The 18,055-nt window shown below is 40.3% G+C and overlaps 1 protein-coding gene and 1 pseudogene across 3 annotated transcripts; both read left to right on the top strand.

Moving 5' to 3' along the window:
• The first annotated feature begins 4,611 nt into the window (after positions 1-4,611).
• On the top strand, positions 4,612-7,707 carry LOC135345472 (NFX1-type zinc finger-containing protein 1-like; annotated as a pseudogene).
• A 1,836-nt stretch (positions 7,708-9,543) lies between these two features.
• Positions 9,544-17,606, top strand: LOC135345066 (ankyrin-1-like). Of its 3 annotated transcripts, XR_010397633.1 has the most exons (4): positions 9,544-9,863; positions 15,868-16,761; positions 16,817-17,016; positions 17,076-17,606. XR_010397633.1 is itself a non-coding variant. In XM_064542412.1 (2 exons), exon 2 carries the CDS (start codon positions 10,967-10,969, stop codon positions 14,402-14,404), a length of 3,438 nt encoding a protein of 1,145 aa, XP_064398482.1. In that variant the 5' UTR covers positions 9,544-9,863; positions 10,780-10,966; the 3' UTR covers positions 14,405-14,523. The 3 variants fall into 3 exon arrangements, 2 of the variants coding, with proteins under 2 accessions (XP_064398482.1, XP_064398481.1); XM_064542412.1 differs by lacking the exons at positions 15,868-16,761; positions 16,817-17,016; positions 17,076-17,606 and adding an exon at positions 10,780-14,523; XM_064542411.1 differs by lacking the exons at positions 15,868-16,761; positions 16,817-17,016; positions 17,076-17,606 and adding an exon at positions 10,728-14,523.
• The last annotated feature ends 449 nt before the right edge of the window (positions 17,607-18,055 follow it).

Genomic DNA, 18,055 nt, shown 5'->3' with positions numbered 1-18,055 from the left:
TGAACATGCGCTTAGCTAGCTGTCCCAGGGGAGGCTTTCCATCAATACGCCACAATGAGATTCGTGATATGACTGCAACCCTAATGAGCGAAGTCTGCCACAACGTGAAAATAGAACCTGGATTACAACCTGTAACTGGGGAGCAATTTGAACACAGGACAGCCAATCGTGAGGATGGTGCTCGTTTGGACATTGTTGCGCAAAGCTTTTGGGGAAGAAATAGACAGAGTGCATTTTTGATGTTAGGGTATTTAACCCATACGCACCTTGCTATCGCAACTCCACCCAGACCCAATGCTATAGAAAGAATGAGTTAGAGAAGAAGAGATGTTACGAAGATCGCATTAGGGAGATAGAACACGGCTCATTCACCCCACTGATTCTCTCTGCTGCTCAGTGGAGGAATTGGCCCAGCCGCAACCATCGTGTACAAGAGGTTGGCATCTCTAATATTCGAGAAGCAAGGAAGACCACTCACTGCTAAGATCGGCTGTAATGTACATCCGTAGCTCCCGATCTACCTTTGCTTCCGAACCCAACACAGTCATCAGTACTGACTCTATTGACCTGGTCATCCACGAAGGCCAGGTGCAATCTTTTTAACTCAACCGTATAGATCTAAACATGTATAACTTCCCTTTACAATGTATCGTCACACATGATTGTATTAAAAAAAAATTTTTTATTGGTATTGCCTATGTGGAATTTGGATTATAGCTTGGATACAGCCAATGAAATGAGAGCATTGCTACATCTACTCCTTCATAACCTCCAATATCACAGTCTCCTCCCTAATTGACATTCCAAGAGCACACGGAAGTGCTGCACTTGAAGAGTCTCCAGACCTCTTTCTCTCTTCCCCTCCCCCCTCTGAGAAAAGGTCTGGCCCCCAGACTATGGCGTTCCAAGTAAGCAAAACTAGGCATAACTCGAGAACGAAGCAAATCCACAAAAGAAAACATAACTAGAAGCCTATAGAAACTCTTACTTGCACTTCATTGATCCTTGAGCAGCTGTAACAGTCTACACATATGTATATACAGACCCACGGACATGCAGATATACCTTTTTTTTTTATGTAATATCAAACAGTACAAATGTACAAAAGCAACAGACCAAAAGATAAGAGGGGGGGCATACAGTTTAGCGGATACCATCCGCTGAATGAGGTAAAGTTTGTTGGTGATGAAACCACAGGCAGGCATTTCCTCTCCAAAGTGCAATGGCCAGGCGATGAAACAGATGCTTCTTGGTGGAGGATGTGGAATGTGTCATGGTTACTCTCCGGTTGATGGCATTTCCGATGGCACCTATGATGTTGATTGTTTCTTCGCCTAGACCTCCTAGTGTTTCTGCCACAATGGGAATGAAGTTTACACCTATGGAGCGGCAGGCCTGTAGATGGGTGGTGAGTTTGCGCCTTACTCCAACTTCTAGGGCGTGTCCAGGGGAGAAGGCAGCTTCATGAATGAGGGTTTGCTGGAGCGGTGAAATTACATGGACGTCTAAGGCAGTGGGCCTGCCGCCTTGCCAAGTTGGGAGGAAACGTCAGCAGGTTTTGACAGGGATTCTGGGATTAAACCTTGGGCCTCGCGGGATGGTCCGAGAGCTGCAGATTGAGCGGCTGAGAAAATGACATCTCTGACCGCATTGTGGCGGATGATTCTGTCTCCATTTCCGCCACAGCCAACTTGATGGTCACCATATTCGTCGGCGGAGGTGCGACATGCTGGGCAGAGGTGGGGGGCACTGTGGAGAGGCCAATATTTCAAGCAGCTGTTGAATTCCTTGTCCTGCATGTGGAGGCCAAGCACATCTGATGGCACCCCGTTCAACCAATCTCCAGCATGGGGTAGAGCAGACGAGTTTGCCAAAGCACGAGCCCTGGTTGAAGGTGAGGTGTCCAAGAGGTTTTGGTACATGGCTTCATCAATGGCACAGGACAAGTGGCGCTGACGTAGAGAGATGTCTATGTCATCGAGATTGAGCCATTCAGGGTGGGAAGAGGAGGATGACAGGGCACTCACAGCTTTTTCGAGATAGGCGTCCAGATTGGTCGGGCGATTAAGGATACGTTCCACCAGGGTCTTGGTGGAGGCGATGAAAGCTGCAGGGGCATGTAAGACAGCACTGCGGAGGTTGAAGCCGCCACGGTTGCTTGGTAGGGAAGCTTTCTGCCAGGACCAGTCTGTTATCGGGCTGCTCACGATGGATTCCAGTGCTTCTCTCATAATTGAATCAAATTCGCGAATTGTATGGGTGATGTGATCTGGGGGGCAGGTACGTAGGACATACGAGAGTTTGGGCAGTGCCAGGCAAAATCTCAATAGCGTTGTTTCCACCTGAGAGTCTCTCATGTCGTTAAGCACCGATAGAGTCTCTTTCATTTTGTCAACTTTAGCTTGTGGCACCGAATCACAGTAGGCAGGTGGACCAATTGGGCAGCCGAGGAGGGTAAATCCTTCATGAGTGATAGGGATGTCATCTGGGAGTGGAGATGTCGAAGCGTCGAAGATTTGTAGCTGATATTAATCAAGTAACATAATTTAGATGGGTCAAAAGAAAACATTTTATCACAGCTTGTTTGCTAGAGTGTCGGAAAATCCACTTTGTCGACTGGATTCATTCATTATAATGATAGTCACTTCATGCATGTCTGTATAAATGAAGTTCAGGAATATAGATCTAGCTAAATTTGGACATTTCATGTAATTCTAGGTATCGAGCGGCCAGTGTCAGCAATTTGAAGAAGAAGAAGAAGAAGAAGAAGAAGAAGAAGAAGAACCTCGACGTAAGCCTCCTCACAGTAAAGACCAGACCATCAAAAAACATGGACAACCCCTACAGAAATCATAAGGTTTACAAATCAAAATTAGCCTTGTTCCCGGCCTGTATATTGTAACACCAGGGTAGAAAATTGGGCCTGGTATCTATTGCATGGGTGTTAGTTTTTACATTTGTAAAACATCAGTATAAAACAATACCGTTGCTTTATACTCGGAATCTATTCCATAACTGTTGCTGTCTCATGCAATGACTGAGTTCGGCACAGCTGTGGCTTTGCCCTCTATTGCGTTGGTCGAGAATGCTTGCACACTAGTTTAAACTGAGCCAGACAATACAATGGTCGTATGGTCATGTTGCCTTCGCAAACAACAGTAGGAAGCTCCAAGATGTAGCATAGCCTACTGATTTAGCAACAGAACCTACAGCCTGCCTCAGGGCATGCACAGATAGCAAGGTGTAATACAAAAAAGCAAGCAAACAGAAGGGACATGCATGCAGCTGAAAGCTGCATGCTCTCCAAGGCTATAAGCCTTGATAGGTCAATGTGTGCAGTAGAACCTCGCTAATCCGGACCCCTTTAATCCGAAACCTCGCAAATCCGGACAAAATGCAAACTGAAAAATAGGAGGGGCTGTAAGTAGAATAGACTACTGTGCATGCGCAATCCATATTGCTTTGTCTAGCCGTCCAGCCGCTCTCGACGTCCACGTCATCTCTCCTCTCCAGCCCCTCACACTGTCAGTAGCTGCACATTGCTTTGCTGAATCAGCAATAATAAACTGCTCAAGACAATGGCCACTGCAAAGAAAACGAAGAAAGAGCTCACAAGACTCACTGTATTGGAGAGAAAGTTGAGATAAAAGACTATCTAGCTAGCAGCTTCCTAATGACATCCGTTAATCTGGAAATTTCATGTATTCGGATGGGGTCTGATCCGGCTCTATTCGGATTAGCGAGGTTCTACTGACATGTAAATAGCACACATACCTTGAATTGGTTACATATCTCTCGGCTATGCCTCAGAGTAACCTAAGGTATAACGGAGGATACTATAGGAGTGTATATTCTTCGTAGATGTGCGTGTTCTATGCTTGTAATTGTTGGTTTAATTTCACAAACTTGTTTAGACCGCTCTCTCCGAGCTGTTTACAGTTTAAAAGCATGTGGTTTGTCATAGCTTTGATGTTGCGTGCAATTAATGGTATAATCATGTGCTCACTAATTTGATTTATTAACTTCATAGGCACACTGAGGAATTCAGCACCAGTTAAAAAGACAATCGAGAGGTCTCATCGTGACCAAATTGCAAAACCGAACCGTAGGCATGCACAGGCCACAAAACAGTAAGCAGATGAACATTTACCCAGCAGATCAGAAACTAAACTTGGGCACTACAAATCCCACTGGTGCAAGCAATGTGATTGTACGTAGACTTAAAGTACCTTCTCAAAGTGCTAGCATTCATGCACTGATATCAGATGACACTCCAAATGAGCACAAAAGCAGCTGGAAAAGAAAACAAGTCAAACCCTCAAAAACAGAAAACCAAGGAGCTGAAATGCACTTTAACGAAATCATTAAGCCGACCAAAAAATATTGACTTCAGAGAGTTTGGTTATCTTAGCACTCGAGAGATTCGAGAAATGGCTGAGATGGGTGACGAAGCACTTGTGAAACATATCAGCCAAAACGATAGTGGTTTTCTGGCATCATTAAAAAACTGTTCTACTGTGAATGATCCCAAACTGGTAAGGTGCTTTGTGAAGATTCTATACAAGCTAGTAGAATCCAGGGAAGACTCCATTGCATCTCTATTGCTTAGTTAGATTTTTGGACTAGGAAGTAGATGTGATCAGTTTATTTTTAAGTTAGATATACTCACCAGAACAATGGCATGTGAGCGATTGCAGTCTGCAAGAAAGGAGAATGTACAGGCTCTAGGGCACATAATACGATTAGCCGCATTCTGTATTGAGAGAATTCCATCGAGTGTTGTGCATTCTTTCCCGATCTATTCGCTTTGCGATGGTATAAAAAGTCTGTTAAATTTTGGCGAGGATGAAGAGAAAGCATTTGCCACACGTAAGCAAGAAGAAGTCAATGAGCTCCAACAACGATTTCAAGATCACAAGGAGGAAACTTTAAATGCAGCTAGACAAAAATCCAAAAAGATGGCAGTAAATGAGGATGATATCCCCATTGATCCTCTCGAACACTTCACTACGATTGAAATGCTACCCAAGCCTGAAGAAATCTACCACTATTCAAAGAAGCCGGTTCTTCGAGCCAATAATGTTGAAGGGAAGTATGAGAGCTGCATGGGAGCATTATCTTGATGTTCAGTTCCGGCTGCTTAGAGAAGACTTCGTAGGTCCACTTCGCGAAGGCATATCAAACTATGTTGAAGCACCATTAGTATCCAAGGGAATAGAAGTGTACGTGTATCAAGGAGTAATGCTCGGTGGACCAGTTTGCCTTAATTCTGAAGTTGGTTTTGACCTTTGGTTTGATTCAAGTGGGCTCAGGGGTGTAAATTGGGAGTACACCAAGCGTTTGATCAATGGATCTCTTTTGTGCCTTTCGACTGATAATTTTGAGAGCATTGTTTTTGTTACAGTTGCAGATCGAAAACCCGACTTGCTGAAAAAAGGTATCATCACTGTTAAGTTTGAAGGAACTGTGAATGGCTTTCAGCTAGACCCTCAAGCTGTGTACACTATGGTTGAATCGGTAGCCTACTTTGAGGCTTATAGGCATGTCTTGAACCGGCTTCAGACAGTAAGTACCCTCGGTGAAACTCACATGATGCCTTTTAAACAGTACATAGTTGAATGCAGTTTTGACCCTATGCTACCGCCGCCCTATTTGCAACACATGCCAAAACAGGTATTTAACCTTAAAGGAATAATTGAGGTGAAAAGCAAGAAGATATCCACATCAGTAAATCTTACTAAGTTGTCTACATGGCCTAGTGCAAACGATACAGATCTGGATCACGAGTTGAGCAATTACAGTGCAGTGTGATATATGACCACCACTATTCTCAGCTTACAGCATTAAGCCAAACAAAATTACCAATGGAAGTTTGGCTCGGTTTACGATATCTAGTGGCTGTACAAAGAGTGGAAGAAGAGATAGACGAAAAACAACAAGAAAATCAGGCAGAGGAAAATATACTGGAAGCTCCTCAAACTGTTAAAAATGCAGGTACACAAAACGAGGACAATGAGGTACAGAGGATTCAAGATGATCGTTTTGTTGATGAAGACAACGAGAATTTGTTTGAGCTACCCATTCAAGATAAAGACCAAACTTCCGATTTGAAGAGACTGGCGAAGGAAATGACGAATGGAAGGTTGTCCAAATGAGTTAGGACAAAAGAGAAAGACAAATACGATACCATTTATCGTAAAATTCTAATCCAATGACAAATGTCGAAGCTGATACAATAGTTGATGTATGGAGCTTAAACATGCAAACAAAATGGAGATTATACCTGCATTGGAGAGATAGCTACATGTTGTATCAGAGGGACCTGTTGGAACGTCTTTCCGAGAGATACAAAGACGCTTGTTCAGATGTTCAGAAAGCAAAAGAAGAAATGAATCTTTCGGTTGCAGATGTGGTTGGCATGACTACAACAGTTAGTTAGTAGTTACAGAAACACTTTTTGGAACAGAGGAAGAAGAGGATGCTCGATTTGTTCTATTACCAGATTGCAAGCATGTTATTGAAGTATCTGCTATGGATACGTATATGTCAATGGAGAGTGAAGAGGTTTCTATAAAGAAGTGCCCTAAGTGTACAACACCAGTAAAGACATGCCTCAGGTATGGTAATGCTATTAAATGCTACCTACAAGATATTGAGACAATTAAGCAGCAGCAATTAAAGACATTGAATCCAGAAGCATTAAAAGCGGAATTCAAGAAAGTTATGGTATCGGTGGAAACTTCTGCTAATTGTCTATTCATAAGTAATGAACTCGCCATGATTGAAGAAAAATTATTTTCTGAGAAACCCACACCATTTCCTGACGTCATTAGAGCACAGCTCACCTTATTGCCACACATTGTCAAGGCAATAGAGGTTATCGCAGCACCCAATAGTAATTCATTTGACGTTAGAATTGAGCTTATCAAGCGACAGTTGAACACATTAAAAGTATTTGTGTCACATTCAGAATACCTCTCAAAACAACAAATTTCAGATGGAGAAGCTGAAATGAGAAGACTCGCACTTCTAGCAAGATTGACCGAATTCCAGATAAAGCTTGAGAGGAAGGAAGGCAAAATCTCAACCAATAATCACGTTTTGATTGAGAGACTACTATCCAGACTGCACGAAAGCAGACATAAAACAACAGATCATTCTACGGTCCCCAAAATCACTTCAGATGATGAAACAGAAATAATGCACTCTATTCAAACTCTATGCAAGGAGTATCAAGTTGATAACTTGTCCGAAGCTGAGAAACTTGAAATTGTTGAAGCAATGGGTCTAACAAAAGGCCATTGGTTCAAATGTCCCCAAGGACATTTCTACTGCATTGGAGAGTGTGGTGGAGCCATGGAAACGGCCAAATGTCGCGAGTGTAATGCAGAGATTGCAACCAGGTAGCAACAGAAATGGATGGCGCTGAACATCCTGCCTGGTCGGAAATGGCTAATATGCATAACTTTGATCCACAAGAACTTGCACGATTACAGCTTGAAGACTGACCTATCGACATAAATATTATAGTATCAACACATTGCACGGAGCAGTAGAATTAGCAAATTTACCGGAAATTTACTGTAATATAATAGGCAATAGTAAGTTATGTTTTAGTGAGATTGGAAGATTAACCAAACACATATATACAGCTTGTAGAATAAAATAATTAATAGCTACATGTAGCAAGTTTACTTGATTTGTTATCAAACTAAATATTGTAGGTTCATACAATAGAGTTGTTTTGTAGTAAGCACATGTGTATACTATAGATCTCTAGAGATCTCGTAATGATAAAAAATAATTATACTTGATAAATATAAATAGCCTATTGGGAGAGTCTTATCTGCATGGTTCTATATTGAATTCCTATGTTTGTATATAGCACAAGAAATTTATGGCGACTTGCAGGGCTGCCACAATCTACAATTTTGTGTATAGAAATTAAAGTTTGTGAGACTGCAAAAGTATCATCCATTAATCTGCTGAATATAGTGTATTCAGCTATTATATAGAGTTATATATAGTGCTAGATCAGCATAGAATAATATTCGTGGTCACAATACATGATTTGCATGCATGATTGTACAGTGCTGTACATCATAGATAATTATTACAAAGATTCTGAGGACATCTTGGAGAGATACAGTGAATCAGATGACCAGATGTACGATACGAAACCAACTAAAAACAGCTGTGTCCTGAATTCATCGCAGTATATCACGTAATATTAAATAAATAAAAGTAAATGCTGCACCAAACAAGGAATGCTAAGTTCCCCATTGCCTCTTTTTCCTAAGTGTAAATTGATGAGCTAGGCTAATCCCTTTTAGCAATTTGTTTGATGTTAAATCTTATCTAACCATGAAACTCTCACCAATTCGGTATTTTTGTGAGAAGCTGATACGTAACGAAAAGGTTCATGTTCATAATATAATTATAATGTCACAAATATTCGCCAGCTAAATTTGTAGGATGATACTGAAATACTGAGATAGAGCCAGAGATTTATAGGGCTGTTAGCATGGTTAGTAACCACCTAGCCTCGATTCCAGGCCGATTAAAATCAGAGGAGGCTGGAACCACTTGACCTTAGCTAATTAAGGTAACTAATTGAATTATTTATCCAAACTTCTCTTGCAGACTACTTCAAGCCTAGTTTTTAGTGTCTGTAAGTTTAAAACGTTATTTTGCAGGGGGGGATCAAATTTTATTTTCGCTAATTTTGCTCAGAAGCAGAGATACAATCAAACGTCTTGCTCTTGTACTAGCCTCGATATCATGAGCGACTTGTTCTCGAGGTCCTGGCACAGCTGACTTTGAGACTTGTATCTCTGCTTCTGAGCAAAATTGGCAAAAATAAAATTTGACCCCCCCTGAAAAATAATGTTTTAAACTTACAGATACTAAAAAACTGGGGCAGAGTCAGTGCCTCCATTGGGGTTAGACTTGTCGCCTGTACTCGCATTCTGCCCAAAAGGAATGTTCCCCACATCATCAACCTGTGCACTCCACCTTACACTACCAACACAGTACCACAACCAGCCAGCTCTTTTCAAAGAAAAATGCTGTATGGCCTCAAGAACCATGGAGGTTTTGGGAAGCGCTAAGTGTTGCTCGTAACTCATAACTCTGTAAACACACTCTCATTTATGCCAGAACATGTTTTCTGTATTTAACCTCTTCGGACCATGTTTTCATGAGCATGCATGCGTGTTATCATGTAATTTGCGTCACTTATTCATCCAGTATTGTCTCACACTGTTTTCTGAAGCTGTATTCCAACATTATATATCTTTCACTTCAATTGACATGTGCACATACAATACAAGTTAAGTGTTTCTAGCGAAACTGTAAAGTTGAAAGGTCAAGGGTCAAACCGATTGGTGTGGTGATCGACAAACCAATTGGTGTGATCGACAAACCGATTGATGTGATCGACAAACCCGATTGGCAATGATCGATGGATGATTGCTGATTGATGATCGATGATTCTGTCATGCATTTTTGACCTGAATGGTATAGCGGGTAATTTTCATGGGGGTAAAAAATTCGTTCAACTCGAGAAACGGTGGTTTTCGTGAGTAAAAATTTCGTTTAGTCTCGATTCCAGGCCCACTGTTGAAGGGGCTGGAGTCGAGGCTACTTGTTCAATATCAATGTCTTGACATTTTCAACTTCCTGTCTGACATATGCAAGTTTTCCAGTACACAAGAGATCTATGTGTACTGTGCTTGTATTAATAGCCCTAAAACTCATGATTGATTTGAACAAGCCTTAAATTGAAGGAGCAACCAAGCAAAGTGCACCAGTTTTTGGCCCATCATCAAGTTAGGACTAACAAAAAGCGACTTTCTATCCAGGTGAAAATTCACATGTCACTGACTTTAGCTTATGAATTGCTCTCCTTTATGCGTTGTTTGTACCACACTTTTATGCACAGTACCTAACATAGGTGTCTCATTGCCTGCAGAAACCTGCTGAATATACAGTATTTAATATAGCTCGATTTACATATAGAATCTGATCTATAAAAGTATCTGGTTTTGAATGCAATTAAGGCTTTGTCGATTGAAAATTGTGAGTTTTTGCATAGAACGCAAACAAAAGACACCCAAGGAGCAAAGTAATGATCACAATAGATAAAGAGCTTGTACATGCAGTGTCATCACAAATTAAGCACGTACTGTATAGCTAGTAATTTCCAGAGGACAAAATATTCGTGGTTTTCGTGAAGCTCAGACCACCACGAATCTTTTACCCACAAATGAAGCGACCTTGCCTACCTTTACCTGCAGTGCAAGCAGCAACCACGAAATATTATCCACAAAGTGACTACAACTATATATATTGCTCAACCACGAATGTTTTGTCCCTGAAAATTACCGGCTATACGGTATTATATTTAAGACCCAGTATATTTGGTAAATAAAAGCATGCAAGTATCACTTGTATAGCTCTCCTTTTTAATTTGTGCATGTGTGTTATGTGCATGTACGTGGTTATGCATGTATGTGTTGTTGTAATAGCATTGTATAAAGCAATATCACATGGTACACAACATACAATGCCACTACTCGATCATTCACGTGTATCTGCATTGTGCATGTGTTGTGTATAGCAGCATTGTAAGCAATATCAAGTGCGCACATAAGCTCTCCGTCTCATGCAACGCACTACATACACACATCTGATCAGACATACAATTGTAAACTTATCATTATCAGAAATGGCTGATGACAGCCAGTCATGTGATACTCCCCTACACACTGCTGCCAGCCGTGGGAACTTAGATGAGGTCAGAGAGCTGTTGAAAACAAAGCAATATGAAGTGAATGCCAGAAACTCACACAACCAAACATCTCTTCATCTTGCATGTGCTAATGGTCATCTCGATACGGTTTGGACACTAGCCAATGACTTTGTTGCTGACATAGGAGCTATTGATAATGGCGGTAATACACCAATGCTTTTTGCTGCTAAGAACAAACATGTGCAAATAATTATCATGCTGAATCTATTATCGATGTGTGGTAAATGCCTCTCTGATGGCGTAAGACTGCCATGCTCATTCAGTCGTAGTCAGACTGATTCTCATCATGTTAAAATCTTTGAGGATATTTTCTTCGAGTATTACAATGATTCAAAGGCAGTGGAAAAAACTATGCTAATGATATCCAAATTCTTTTCTGATTATAACGAATTCAAACATTTTAATGATGAAGGCTTCTTTACACTGCTTGTAGCTGCATCACTTGGTCTCACAAACTTAATTAATCGTTTAGTTTCAGGGGAAAAAATGGACATCAATATGAGGGGTTTCCATGGCTTGTCTGTTCTCCACTGTGCCTGTTTTGGAGGACATGTACTGCTCGTGGAGAGCCTTATTTCAGAATATGGTATTGACCCTTTGGTAAAAGACAAGAATGAGCAATCAATTTTGCATTTTGCTGCAATGGCAGGACATGTTGAAACAATGAGGCATCTGGTAAGTAAGCACAATGCTGATATGGATTGCACTGATTATAAGAATAGTACTCCATTGATGCTAGCTGTGGCAAAGGGTCATGCACATGTTTTGGATGTGTTAGTCAAAGAATTCAACAACGATTGTCATGTTCGAGGTTTCAATGGCTGCACTCTTCTTCACTATGCGTGCACTAATGGCCACATTGAATTAATAGACAAACTGGTGGTGGAATATGGCTTCGATCCAGCAGATGGAAATGATATTGGAGCCACACCTCTACATATTGCAGCCGCTAGGGGAAATGTTGAAGCAGTGAGACACCTGATCAGTAAGCACAGTGCTGATAATGATTACACTGCCAATGACAACATTACTCCATTGATGGTAGCTGCGCTGTGTGGTCATGTACACGTTTTGGATGTGTTAGTCAAAGAATTCAACAGCAATCTTCATATCCAAGATATCAATGGTTATACTCTCCTTCACTATGCATGCAAAGGTGGCCATATAGAACTGATAGACAAACTGGTGATGGAATATGGCTTCGATCCCACAAATAGAGACAACAATGGAGACACACCTCTTCATATTGCAGCCGCTAAAGGACGTGTTGAAACAGTGAGACACCTGATCAGTAAGCACAATGCTGATATTGATAGCATAAATAATAGCAACAAAACTCCATTGATGCTAGCCGTGCTGAATGGTCATGTGAATGTTTTGGATGCCTTAGTTAAAGAATTCAACAGTAATCGTCACATTTGCTGCGGTAACAAAGATCGTACTCTCCTTCACCAAACATGCAAATATGGCCATATAGAACTGATGGACAAACTGGTGCTGGAATATGGCTTTGATCCCACAGATAGAGACAACAATGGAGACACACCTCTTCATATTGCAGCCGCTACAGGACATGTTGAAGCAGTGAGACACCTGATCAGTATGCACAGAGCTGATATTCATTGTACTAATAATGACAGTTCCACTCCATTGATGCTAGCTGCTTTGAATGGTTATATGCATGTTTTGAATGTATTAGTCAAAGAATTTAACAGCAATTGCCATGTCCGAGGTTACAATGGTTATACTCTCCTTCACTATACGTGCCAGGGTGGCCATGTAGAACTGATAGACAAACTGGTGATGGAATACGGCCTCGATTTTGCTAATAGAGATGACGATGGAAACACACCCCTACACATTGCAGCTATGAAAGGACATGTTGAAACAGTGAGACACCTGATTACTCAACACAAAGTTTTGACTAAACATTTTGTGAGAAATAAAGATGGGAAGACTGCACTTGATTTAGCTAAAGCCCAGAAAAATCAGAAAATGATTACAATTTTTCGAAATCTTAACCAATTCCAGTCAACTTATCAGCAACTAGTCAAACTTGCTAAACAAGAGTTTGGTAATTTAAAGTACCTCACCAGAATATTTGTTGTAGGTCATTCGGATGCAGGGAAATCCACGCTTATTGAGACTATTAAAAAAGAGAGTTTGATCAGCTACTTCAGCACATCAACTGTTGCCCCTCACACTGCAGGCATTGTTCCAAGTACTTACGACAGTAATACTTATGGAAGAATGATACTTTATGATTTTGCTGGTGATTCCGAGTACTACTCCTCACATGCTGCAATTATGGAGTCAATCAACACATCGAAAGGAAATAATATATATTTGATACTTTGTGACTTGAGTAAAGGTGAAGAAGCTGCTGTCACTAAATACAGCTACTGGCTTTCATTTCTATCATACAATATTAAGCAATTCTCAAACACGATTATTTTACCAGTAGGAAGCCATGCTGATGCAACTAATAAATCATCAGTTGAAAAAACATTACGTGTGCTTGACAGTATATCACAAAAATTCTGTAGCAATTTCAAGATTGACCATTTTCATATTGAACAAAGTGTTGCTCTTGATTGTCGTAAACGAGGAGCTATAGTAAATGGCATAAAAGAACTTACGAATAGATTTTCCAAAGTACCCATCAGACTTTCCTCAGAGACAAGCACTCTCTTGGGATTGTTGAAAAAAGACTTTGAACATGTTCCAGCTTGTAAAGTCAGCCTCCTTATCTCTCACATTGAAGAGACTGGAATTCCGCTGCCACTAAATTCTTCATCACTTTACTTTCTCATAAGAGAGTTACATGATTTGGGTCTGCTAATGGTGATAGATAGAGAAGGGGACTCCATTGAAAACCACATAATTATTCTCAAGATATCAACATTCACGTCAGATGTACACAATAAACTGTTTTCAAAGTCTGCTATAGCGGACCTCACCAAGCACATTGATCAACTCAAGTTCAGCATAGGCATTATTCCAGAATCACTACTGGAGAGAGTACTGCCAGAGTACATCACAAAAGAAAGTCTACTTAAACTGCAGTATTGTCACGAAATTGAGAAATTGTATGTGGAAAAGGACCACACTCTTTCTCAACTCACATCTGTACCAGTACCAACAGAGGGTTCCACTAAAGAAAAATCCCATTTATTTTTCCCTGCTCTATGTGATCTCAAGCTTGAGGACATTCAATGGCCTAAATCTGAAGGTGATAAGATTACTTTGGGGTGGTATGCTAAATGTGATGGTGACAGATTTGACTTCTTCCCAACACGATTTCTCCATGTGCTTATTGTTAATCTCTCTCACAACTTTGCACTGAAACAAAGCCTGCCCACAAGACACAGACTCTCCACTACAGCTTCCGATTCTTTGATTGCTGAGGTACACGCTGCCAATCCCCGCTGTCATGTCTGGTCGACAGGTCTGCATTGGCTTATGAAGAACGGAGTGGAGGTATTTGTTGATATGCCTAAATATGCTGATAGTAAGGAACTGATTGTACTAGCAAGGAGTAACACCAAAAACCAAGTCGAATGTGCTATTACTCTACAACTAGTTATTTAGAACGTAGTTAAAGAAAAAGTTGAATTCTGTGCTGGTATAGTTCCTACCGTTTACCTTCTTGATCCGAGTAATCTCAAGGATGAACCTTTTATAAATGCTAGAAATGCACCTAAATACGCTCTTAGAGATATTGAAGAAGCACTAGCAGAAGGCTCTGAGCAAGTCATGGATAAAGAAGGTCGATGCTTCTCATCTCTGATGAAAGATTGGATTAGCCCAACAAGATGGGCAAGCTCTTACTGGAGTAAGTTTCACGCACACACACACACACACACACATTTGATTCATTCGTGTATTTTTGTACAGATTTGTTGTTTCCGATGGATGAGTCCCTGATTGACTCTGCTTTGCAAGGAGTAAATGGTGCTCAATGGAAACTGTTGGGAATAAATCTTTTGATCCCCTGGAACAAATTAGATGCCATTGAAAACGAAGCATCCTTCCCTGGTGACAATGCTAAGAAAAAAGAAATAATTCGACTGTGGATTTCTCAAAAACCCACTTGGAAAGTCTTGGCAGAAGCTCTCCGTGAACCTACAATTGGATTGTCCCAGAAAGCTAGTCATATCTCACAAGAACACAGTAAGTATATACCTCACATGCAATTATCTATATGCACACTGCTTAATATTCATGTGTGCATTACCTCCATTGTATAGATGTGGCTCTCCAAGAGAAAATCCTTGAAAACGATTCTTTCCGTCCTGACGAGGAGTTTCTCCAATCATTTGCTGTTATCATTGGCTCTCGATGGCAGAGTCTTGCTTTTCCCCTCTCCCTCACTTCTGAAGACATTGTGAGCATCAAGAGAAAGACAAGAGGAGCAGAGCCGACCAGACAAGCACTCGTCATGCTGCAGAAGTGGGCAGCCAGGGAGACGGCAACTTATGGTCAGTTGAGAGAGAGGCTCCGTACACTCTCAGTGTTTCATATCTGAGAACTTTTGCATCATGCATACATCACAACACAAATAACATTTTTATAGCTGTTTAAAGCAACATACTTCACCGTAAATTATTTGTGTCAGAAGCCATTACAATATCGATTACTACCGCTCATCAATTGTCATTTTTCTCGCAAAACTCCGTACATGTGCATCCCTCAAAATAATCACCTCATTTTTTTTATTAGTCAATGCTTCCTTCAAGCAATTTTTGTGTAATAGTTATTTGTATGTATAGCAGCTCCAAGATATACAAAGCGTTGCTCTATAGCTTGATTGTCGCAAACGTGGAGCTGTATAGTTAACAAGGAACTTACTAAGAAATTCTTCAAAATCAACCATATCGAACTTTCCCCTGAGACAAGCACTCTCTTGATATGTTGAAAAAATTGTTGAACACATTCCAGCTTGCAAAGTATACCTGCTTATCTTTTAAATAAAGAAATTCTGCTGCCACTACTAAATTCTTCGTCACCTGCATACACTCTTATTACACGATTACTTTCATTGTATGATTTAGGTCTGCTAATGGGATAGAGAGAGAAAGGGACTCGATTGAGAACCACATAGTCACTCAAGATATCCACATCAGATGTACAATAAACTGTTTTCAAAGTCAGCTAAAGCGGACCTTATCAAGCACATCGATCAAACTCAAGTTCAGCGTAGGCATTATTCAAGAATCGTTACAACTGTAGAGGACACTGGCGGAGTACATCATAAAAGAAAGTCTACTTAATTAAGCTGCAGTACTGTCACGAAATTAAAAATCAGTACCTGAAAGAGGATCACACTCTTTAACAACTCACTCCTGTACCAATACAAACAGAAATGTCATTTGTTTTTCCCTCCTCTATATGTGATCTAATGATCAAGCTTAAAGAACTACAATGGCCAAAATCCATAAGATTACTGGGATGGTATGCTGAATGTAACGGTGACAGATTTAACTTCTTCCCAACACAATTTCTACATGTGCTTTTCCTTTATCCTTTATCTATATATCAATAATTATGTATTGCATTTCAACAAAACTTGCCAACAAACTGCAAACTCTTTATAGTATCTACAGATTCTAATTCTTCTACATGTACATGCTGCCAATTACCTTCGCTGTCATGTCTGGTGGACTTGTCTGCATTGGCTTATGAAGAACGAGGTGGAGATATTTGTCGATAATTTATGCCTAAAGACGCTGAGTATTATAATTATAGCCAAGTAGTGACATCATGTTTACCTTCTTGATCCAAGCAGCCTCCAAGGATGAGCATTTTAATGCTAGAAATTCACCTAAATAGTGATAAAGCATTATAGCAGCAGGAACTAACTTCGAGTCATGATAAAGAAGGATGATGCTTCTCTACTACGATTAAATATTGAATCAGCCCAACAAGACTGGCCATATCTCACTGGAGTAAGTTTCAAGCACACACATGCACATATATTCGTTATACACGCTCTTTTTACAGGTTCGTTTGAATGGTTCACATGACTCTGCTTTGCAAGGAGTAAATGATGCTCAATGAAAACCGCTATAACATCCGTCCTTGGCTTGTGATATTGCTAATAATAAAGAAGAAGTAATTTGACTGTGGATGTCTCAAGAATCCACTTGGAAAATGTTATCAGAGGCTCTCAGTCAACCTACACAAGAGCACATGCAGTATAAGTACGTCACAATCATTAGCTATCCATATGGCTTATTTATTTTATATATGTGTTATGCAGAAATACTCAATCTCTCCCTGTCCTAACGAGGACTTTCTCGAATCGTTTGCTGCCATCATTGCTGGCTCTCGATGGCAGTGTCTTGCTTCTCCCCTCTCCCTCACTTCTGAAGGCATTGGGCATAGACAGAGGAGCAGAGCCGATCAGACAAGCACTTGTCATGCAAAAGTGGACAGCCAGGGAGACGGCAACTTTGGTCAGTTGAGAAAAAGAACTTTATAGTATCATACAATGTACATGCAGCTATACCAATGCAAGTAAACATGCAGCTACGTTCATAACGTCGTAATGTATATATAGGTGCTTAAGACATTATGTCACTGTAAATTAATATGCTTTGCAACTTTTTAACACAATACTCACAAAATAATTACTACTGCGTTTAACATCTGTGCTTCAATACATCATAATATGTCCTTCAAATAGTATTCCATTTTTACTTACGTTGTCAATTGTCAATATTACTCTCAAAAATGTTTTGTGCTAAGCTATAGATTTGCAACTTTTATTCGTACTTATTGATCATGTCACATGCACAATAGTGGAATTTACATCTATACGGTATTCCATGCACGTATACAACCTTTTCACCTCACTTGAAATATCAGTTTAAAAACAAAAAAGAAACGTACCACTAATTGACCTCAGGTATGTGTACATATAGTAATGGTCAGAGCTGCATGCTCAGTTTCAAATTGTAAAATGAATGATTGCATGGTTGTGCAAGACCTATATCTATTTTTAGAGCGTTGTATTGATGTGTTTAGCCTTCTTTCGAGTGAATCCTAGGCGTTTAAGTATAGACAGCATAATGTGGCAGCACTTTAGATCTACCAGTAATCTGAACTTCTGAAGCAATTGGGTCTGAATTTTAGGTAGTCGGCTTTTCACAAATAATTTCAATTCATCGTGAGATCATCTAGACAGTGCTCCCTTGGGCTGGCTTTATAAGCAGCGACACATCTCCAGTGAATTGAAAT

The sequence above is a fragment of the Halichondria panicea genome, chromosome 12 (genome assembly GCF_963675165.1).
Source record: "Halichondria panicea chromosome 12, odHalPani1.1, whole genome shotgun sequence".
Classification (NCBI taxonomy): Eukaryota; Metazoa; Porifera; class Demospongiae; order Suberitida; family Halichondriidae; genus Halichondria; species Halichondria panicea.
The sequence above is the reverse complement of the archived record's forward strand: the minus strand, read 5'-3'. Positions and strand labels throughout refer to the sequence as shown.

What these genes read in the sequence shown, in the direction of transcription:
- LOC135345066 (XM_064542411.1), top strand. Translation starts at nt 10,730, where the DNA reads ATGGCTGATGACAGCCAGTCATGTGATACTCCCCTACACACTGCTGCC.